The following is an 8,627-nucleotide window of genomic DNA, read 5'->3' as shown; positions in this document are numbered from 1 at the left end:
CTTAAAATCTAGAAAACACCCTTCTTATTATTTTAAAATTTCTTATGCAAAATTTGAAAAATCAAAAAATGAGATAGCATTTTTGTAATTGTTCAAAAATCTAGAAATAAAAAATAAAAAATATTTTTCACAAAGTCCTAAAAATTGCTCAATTCATTGGAAAGACAACATCAAAAGCAATAGTTAAAATAAGGTAATAAATTATTGCATTAATTAATGGCCAGCAATTTTTAAAATTGATACTCAAAATGTAGGTAGGGTAACAGGGTCTTTCTTGTCACTATATTATTTTGGTGATTAAGAGAGCTTCAAGTTGTGGATTCAGATATCTACTTTTTAAAATGGGAGTAGGAAATAGGAATTGAGTGGAAATATGAGCTGTTCTCAAATGTGTGATTACACATTTGAAAATCAATGAAGATTTTTGGGAATTGTTGGATGATGCCATAGAAGATTTTGTTAACTTTTTTAGAATAATTTAGTTAAATAGAGTTATAAGTATCAATTCAAAATTAAGGGTGAGTTTTTTTAGCCTCTTTTTTTTTTTTTTCTCTTTCAATTTCTTGTTTTAAAAGTAAAAGTTAGACATAACGTGTTTGGTTGACAGTTTTTTAGCTTTTAAAAAAAATAATTTTTAATTTTTTTTAGAAAACTTTTGAAAGCTATAATCTTATTCTTACAGATTTGAGATTTTTTGAAATAAAAAATTATCTTTTTCTCACAAATTTTTTGTTCTATTGTTATCTTTAGTTTTTTTTTTTTTTCAAATATTACAAAATTATTAATGAATTATTTATATTTCCTTAAAATTTATATTCATTTGGATCCTTTTGAATACTTTTACTCTATATTTTGATTTATATTAAATTTATCAGTATTCGCATAAATTGGCATATAACCGACCCCACCTAGTAAGATTAAACTTTGGTTTTATTGTTGTTGTTACTATTAAATTTATCACTATCTTTTTCTTTCTAACAATTCTTTATTTAAAATTGGACCAAACAATTTTAACAATGATCTCAATCAACCCTTTTCCTCGGCTTCTTTTTATTTATTTATTTTTTCTGAAAAGCCATAAGTTGATATTGTTTTAAAAGGAATTGATGAAAACAAGCTTTTTAATATTATTTAAAAAAGTATATGACTCCCCCGTATGATTTTTAAAGAGACCTTTAAAAATTTAAAGGAGCTAACGAAAATAAGTTTCTTTATATTATTTTAAAAATGTTTGGTCCTTTATAAAAAAAAGTTATTAAAAATAAAAAATTGACTTTGAGTGTTTGGTAAAAAAATTATAAAGTGCTTAAAATTATTTAAAACAACTAAAATAGATATGTATTTTTAGAAATATAATAAATTTATTAACAGTTTTGTAATATTTTTTTTTAAAAAAAGATAACAATCGAATTGAATAATTTTTTGAAAAAAAAAATTGACTTTTATTTTTGAAAAGTTTCAAATCTTTAACTTTTAAAAGCTTACCAAAATACTTTAAAACACTTTTCAACTTTTTTACTAGATACTCAAAATTAATATATCTAACGACTCATTTGTTTATAAGTAAAAATAATTTTAGCGAAAATCTCTATCGCCTCCTTTGATTAGTTTATTTTTACAAAGTTCTTTTAAAATTTGTAATGGGCGAAACTAAACTTTGATATATCACAATTAATTTAATACAATTCAAGAAACTTATTAATGAAATTGGGAAAAAAGAAAAATTAAGGAACACATTTATTGATAAATTTTGGGAAATCAAATAGAAGGAAAATAATTTTTATGTGAAATGTCTTTGCCCTTTTTCTCTTGTTATTAACATAATTGACCAAAAATTACAGTAAAATTAATTTAAAAAATTCCTTTGCACCACAGAAAACACGAAACATTTTGTCCCATCTGATACAAATAAAAAATAGAGTGAAATATTTTTAGGTTGATATTAACTTTAATAAATAAGGAAATATATTAAGAAATTTTAAGTAATTATTTAATACAAATCAAGAAATATTTTAATTAATAATTGCAATAAATTTAGAAAATATATTTATAGCTTGATTTTGGGAAATCAAATGAGAGGAAATTATTAATTGTGAAAGATATTTCTTTCCTTCTTTAACAACTTAATCAATTCACAATGCATAGTGAAAATCATCACCTAAAGATTATTGTATTGAATTAACTTATTTAAAAAAAATTAATTAAAAATTAATGAGATGCATTAATTAAAATTAAGGAAAAAAAATGTATATCCTCCATGTATCCAATGGGTTTAGTGCAAGCATTTTTAGGGAGATATTTTTATTTAAAAGTTAAAACTATTTGCATTTTAAAGGGTGATGAAAATTATGGGGATGATGGAGAATTTGATTTCAAATTATGCATTTATGATTTTTAATATATTTTAATTAAATGATACTTTGTAAAATTAAGATATTTTAGGAAATAAGAGGAAAATAAATGTTGATTGAAAATTATTTTATCTTCTCATAATTAATAATATAGATGTTATATATCATTTTTTTGTTAAAAAAATTCCAAAATATTCTTAGACAAAAAATATAGTGGCACCACTCCCTAATCAAAATTATTTAAAATTCAAAAAATAATTGATTATCTTTAGAATGTAACGTAATTAATTTAACATTTTTTTCTCGAAAAAATCATTTATATTTTTATTAAAATATGATTAAATTTTTTTTTATCAAATAACAAACTTTATAATTCACTCAATGGAATTTTAAAAAGAAAAAAGAAAAAAAATTGGAAATATGCGGGGGGATGTTTGGCATGCCCACTCAAGTCAAAGAGTTTTGCCGTTGAGAAGCCTTGAAGGGTGCGAGAAGGTGGTGGAACCCAACGCAACATGGGACATCAATGCCTTTAAATTCAATCTGATCCGTTCATCTGCCTCGTCAATGGCGCAGATTGAACAATTAATTAAGAGCATGGACCGAAATAATAATAATAATAAAGCTGCCCATCTATGATCTATGATCTATGGTAGTGCAATCATATGAGAAATTGAATTTGTTGTCGTTGGGTTATAAATTTATTTGAGGGAAAGCCTATAATTGAGGTTTGAACGTTGTGGTCGGTCAGTCAGTCCGCGCGCCCTATACTTCACAACCTACCATTCTTATCTTTACTTTGTTATTAAAATATAAAAATTATTTTCCTTTAAAAAAATTAAAAATACCTATGGGAAAAAAGAGAAAAGAAAAGTAATGGTGGGGGAGCTTTTATTTTTATGCAAGTTGTGGGCATCATGAAACCTATATGGGTTTTTATTTATTTATTTATTTATTTATTAAAAAACAAGAATATTTTGGGGGGGTAAAATGATAGAGGATATCGTGAGCTGCACTTTATGACTTAAAAATGTTTAAGACACCATTAATATATTATATATGAGGTACTCACAGCCTGTCCAGAGAGAGGAAATGAGAGAGACTCAAAAAGTGAATGGAACAAGTCAACCAATTTTGTTTAACATTTGTTCATGGGGGCGCTGCAAGAAAAGAGCCTTATATGGACTCACCATAGCATAATGGGCCCAAGCCCAACCCAATTAAGAATTGATCTCCCCTTAAAATAAATATAGGGTTTGGGAAAATGACCCAAATTATCATATCATATATACACATCTGGACACCCATTAGAGTTTCACAAGTTTGGCACAAAATAAAATCCAATCCAAAATTTTCATTCTGTTTTCTTCCCATTTCATTTCACAGTTTTAAATAAGTTTTTTTAAAAATAAAGAAACAAAAAATAGCACACAATGGAGAAGGGTCCACAGGATTAAAAACAAAACAGAAAAAACCCTTTGGAGGATAGGCGAAGGACATTAATAAGATCAGGATTTTTGCTCCATGCAGCAGAAGGGAAAAAACAAAAAGAAAGCGGCAATGCAGTTGGGAGAAGACTTGCTGCAGAGGGGGAAAAACGTTCAGGGTTTGGAGTTTTAAGTTTAGGAAATAGGGGTATGGGGTTGGGGATTGGGTCTCACATGGGAATGTGGGTGCCGTACCAAATCCAGCCACTGATTGTAGGGCCTCTCCACGTGAGGACCATACCCCTATTCCCACCTACTGCACTGCAATAATAAGGACAATCAGACTTCGCATGGAACAGGGGCTTTCCCTGTCAAGGAGCGGCCAAGTTCATGAAAGGGAAGAAGGGTGTGTGTGACATGAAGAAATGAAGTCCTTGCACGCTCTCTCCTTCATTTTCATTTTCCTTTTATCAAAATGAGTGGGGGCAGTTCAGCATTTTTCCCTCTTTATTTTCTCAGGACACAAACACGGCATGCTCAGAAGTACCCCTATTGGGGCTTCCTTCCCCAGTGATGCAACGTACATATGTTGTTAAACCATAGTTTTAAAGTTCATACAATAATAAGACATGGCCCTCTTTCCCCTCCAGACTGGTAGGAAACGAATGGGCTAAATAATTTCAGAAATAACAGAGCAAGGTTCTAAATTTCACTGGAAAAAAGAGTGTGAAAAGAGTTCACAACTGATCTTCTTAGGTTTTTTAGTGAACAGTGCATGAAAGTGATATTCCGAATTCCACTGGGAGGTGTGCATGTGAAGACATTAATCTAGTGTTTAATTAGGGTTCAAGCTACCCACCAATCACGGCCTCAAAGAGGAGAGAGAGAGAGAGAGGGGGGGGGGGTGGGGGCATTCAGGCCCCACCCATTATCAACAAGGGGACCTGCAGGCTTAAGCCTTTACTTTGAAAATTAAGGCTCTATTCAATCAGATGAGCGTCTCATCCCAATGACCTCACTCAGAAGAAAAAGAAGAACATCAACCATAACATAAGCCATCATCAGATACGGAAATGGCATGCAAGTTTGCACCAGCAAATACATCATCAAACAAACACAAACAGATTGCCACAACCACAGAGAGAACTTATAAAAAAAAAAAAGAAATGACACGGGAATGGAAAAGGAATGATCTGAATTCTGAAATTCAATACAAGTAAAAATGTTCATGATTATACTATAAAATTGGGATGCAAAAGAAACAAAAGTATGATATAAGAAGAGATAATAACAATAAACCCACAAACCAGCAGCAGCGGACAGCAGAAGCCCGGCTGTCCTGTAGCCCCCTGCCCTGCTCATGGTTCTCCATTCATCCCCTATACATACACTTCCTCTGAAACCTACTCTCTTTCTCTGCCATTTATTTCCACAACTCAAATATCCATAACAATTCAAATAAATATGGAGAGATTTCCCCCTCTTACCTCCTCTTTTTCTTTTCTTTCACCGCTTTTTTTTTTTTCTTTTTCTTTTTCTTCAGCAATTACTGACAACAACTCAAAAGAGATGGCTTCGGCTGCCGGGACATATTCTAGAACTCAGCATAGCATTTCATTTCAATCCCTTTATTCTTCTTCCTATTCTGGAAGGAGATTTGCCCGGAGACAAAGAAGACTTGATAGAAACAATGTAAAAGAGGTAAAAAGAAAAGATACCAATGATGTGGTGGTTGTCAAATTTTGTTTCTATTGGAGGGAAGGTCAGAGGGGGGAAATTCTCTAAAGAATCAATAGTAAGGTGGTGGTGGAGGAGAAGCATATGAAACCCCATAGACTGGTGGCAATGGCCCATCAAATGCCGGAGCAGGAGGTGGTGGGCTTTGGTTCGAAGGTGGTGGCGGTGGCTGTGTTTCACATGGAACTGGAGGTGGTGGTGATGATGCGGGCGGAGGGTATATTGGTGGGGGTGGAGCTTGGGAAACAGGTGGTGGAGGCGGTGAGGGTGAAGGTGGTGGCAAGTATGGAACACCGGGCGGTGGTGGTGGTGGTGATGGTGATGGTGGTGGTGGGGAGTACTCTTCACATGGAGGAGGAGAAGGGGGAGGTGGTGGTTCTATGCAAGGCGGGGGTGACGGGGGTGGAGGTGGTTCTATGCATGGAGGCGGTGGCGGAGGTGAATTGGGAGGCGGTGGTGGGGGTGAGTTGGGTGGAGGTGGCGGATAGTAGACTGGTGGCGGTGACGGTGGTGGTGGAGAATGGACTACTGGAGGTGGGGGTGGTGAATGTGGTGGGGGTGGTGGTGAGTTAGGGGGTGGGGGCGGTGAAGGTGGCGGGGGAGGTGGTGAATGATAAGGTGGTGGTGGCGGATATTGCGGACTAGGTGGAGGCGGGGAATATACTGGAGATGGAGGCGGTGGGGAATTCGGGGGAGGTGGAGGGGGGCTCCGGACGCAGGGTGGAGGTGGTGGCGGTGGAGACCGCACACAGTACACTGGAGGTGGTGGAGAATTAGGCGGCGGTGATGGCGGAGGTGGCGATGGAGAAGGCGGCGGCGGAGATGTTGGGGGTGGAGGTGGTGGAGGGGACGGTGGGGGTGGAGAAGGCGGAGGCGGCGGCGGAGAATAAACCGGTGGTGGTGGTGGTGGCGGAGGCGGCGGGGATGGAGATGGTGGTGGTGGTGACGGTGGAGGCGGTGAGGAGACAGGCGGAGGCGGTGGCGGCGGAGAGAAAACTGGCGGTGGAGGTGAAGGTGAAGGTGGTGGAGGTGGCGGTGGCGACGGATGTCTCACAACCGGCGGTTGAACCGGTGGAGGGGGAGATGGCGATACTGGCGCCGGCGGCGGAGGCGACGGCAATGGAGGAGAAGGCGGAGGAGGCGGAGGCAAAGAAGGTACAAAAGGTTTACATCTAAACGCACTACAATGAACATGGCGAGACGAAATGTAGTTGCATTGCTCACGAGAGCGCTGCGACGGTCTCGACGGCAAGCAATTCCTCCGATCATCGAAATCGGGCAAAGCCAAACACGCCGGCGGCTCGCCGGTAAAGAAGTTATAGGAATATGTAAAATTCTCAAGGCGCGGAAGCTTACATATACTAGCCGGAATGGTGCCGGAAAGCATGTTGTGAGCCACATTCAGCTGCTCCAGACTTAACATACCTCCGATTTCATCAGGAAGAGGACCCATCAACTGATTGAAGCTGATATCGAACACCGTCAAATTCTTCAACAACCCAATCTCGGGAGGTAGACACGATCGGAACCCATTGTTCATCAGAATGATCTCGTTAAGGGTTCCAGACATGTTACCTAAGCTCGCCGGCACACACCCTCGGAATTTGTTGTTGGCGAGAACAATGACGGAGACCGGCGAGTTCCCGAGATTGTCCGGTAGATCGAAAGCGAACCGATTGTGATTGATGAAGAGGGCATCGAGGTCCTTGTCAAACAGCTCTCTAGGTACACCCCCTTCGAACTCGTTGAATCGAAGATCTAGGTACTTGAGCGAAGGCAATTTCAGCACAACTCGCGGAAACTTCCCAGCGAACCGATTATTACTGAGATCTAACTCGAACAGTAGTTTCAGATTCGCGAACTTCTGAGGAACAGTTCCGCAAAACCGATTCGAGTTGATGTGAAACAATGCTAGATCGGTGAGCAGACCCAATTCCTCCGGCAAATAAGAGGCAATGTCGCCGTGGTTGAGATCGATGCCGGCGACGGTGAGAATGCTCTTGTTGTCCGGCGCCGGAGCGCAGAACACGCAATTATAGTTACACACGTTAGATCCGACCCAGTCGCCGGTGAGGTTGAGGGGATCGGAAATGATGGCCTGTTTCAGAGCCTGCAGAGCAATATAAGCGTTCCTGAGTCTGGGGTTCGCGAACACCAGAGAAGGATCTACAGTCACATTCTCTCCCCTGTCCCCAAACTCGTCCTTGAAGTACAGAAGCTGCCTCTGCTTGAGGTAGCTAGCCTCGGCGTCCGACAGACGGCCATGGCTGAAACCTGTGAAGATCTGCCCATAACAACTGAAAGATGCAAAACTCAAAAGAAACAAGAAATGCAGAAGAAGAACAGAGAGTGGGGAAGACAAATGGAGGTGGGTTGTCTTCCTCATCTCACATGAGACATCTGAATCACCACCTTCCTTCTGTTGTGCGAATGTAAATTCTTCCCCTGTTTTCTCCAGACTAAGAACAGAAAACGAAATGGGCGGATGAACAGATGCTCACAAGGAGTGAGATCTAAGAGAGAAATACGAGAAGCGCAGGAGTTCGAGAGACGGAGATTGGAGACTGTGCCCACAGCCTTGAAGAGGAGGAGGAGGAGGAGGAGGAGAGAGAAAGAGATGAGGAATGAGAGTGGGGAGGGGTTTTTTCTAGGGATTTTGGAGGTGTGCGAGTGTGAGAGAGAAAAAACCTAACATCAAAGGCCAGCTAAATCACAGCTCAAAGCCCACCAGATTCTCTCTCTCCTCTCTCTTCCTTTCTCTCTCCTCTCTTATCGGCCCCTTCTCCGCTCTTTCTCTCTCTCATCACTTTATTCTCTCTCTTTTGAATTGCATTCCCATTAAGCTCCAAACCAAAGCCTGGAATGAATCCTAAATTAATTCATTATTATTACTGTTATTGTTGTGTGTGTGCGTTAAATATGAGTGGAGGTAATAATGAGGTAGTTGTTGACGGGGGCAGTCGGTGGTGGCGCACGGCGGCCATTTGACCGGCGTGATTCCTCCGGTGAGTTTGCACGCGCTTTCTTTAATTATTTTTCTTTTTTTAATTTTCATTATAGCTTTTTGGTGGTGCCGTGGTGTGTGTAACTCACGCGAGGGGGGAGTGGACAG

The 8,627-nt window shown here is 38.7% G+C and overlaps 1 protein-coding gene across 2 annotated transcripts; it reads right to left on the bottom strand.

Annotated features, from left to right (window-relative positions):
- Positions 1-4,958: 4,958 nt before the first annotated feature.
- On the bottom strand, positions 4,959-8,399 carry LOC131157387 (leucine-rich repeat extensin-like protein 4). 2 transcript variants are annotated; one of them, XM_058111496.1, is made up of 2 exons: positions 6,383-8,356; positions 4,959-6,325 (listed from the first exon to the last, which is right to left on the bottom strand). In XM_058111496.1, the coding sequence occupies exons 1-2, from the start codon at positions 7,899-7,901 to the stop codon at positions 5,568-5,570; spliced, it is 2,277 nt and encodes a 758-aa protein (XP_057967479.1). In that variant the 5' UTR covers positions 7,902-8,356; the 3' UTR covers positions 4,959-5,567. The 2 variants fall into 2 exon arrangements, with proteins under 2 accessions (XP_057967479.1, XP_057967477.1); XM_058111494.1 differs by having other exon boundaries at positions 4,959-8,399.
- Between the last annotated feature and the right edge of the window lie 228 nt (positions 8,400-8,627).

The sequence above is a fragment of the Malania oleifera genome, chromosome 6 (assembly GCF_029873635.1).
Source record: "Malania oleifera isolate guangnan ecotype guangnan chromosome 6, ASM2987363v1, whole genome shotgun sequence".
NCBI lineage: Eukaryota > Viridiplantae > Streptophyta > Magnoliopsida > Santalales > Ximeniaceae > Malania > Malania oleifera.
The sequence above is the reverse complement of the archived record's forward strand: the minus strand, read 5'-3'. Positions and strand labels throughout refer to the sequence as shown.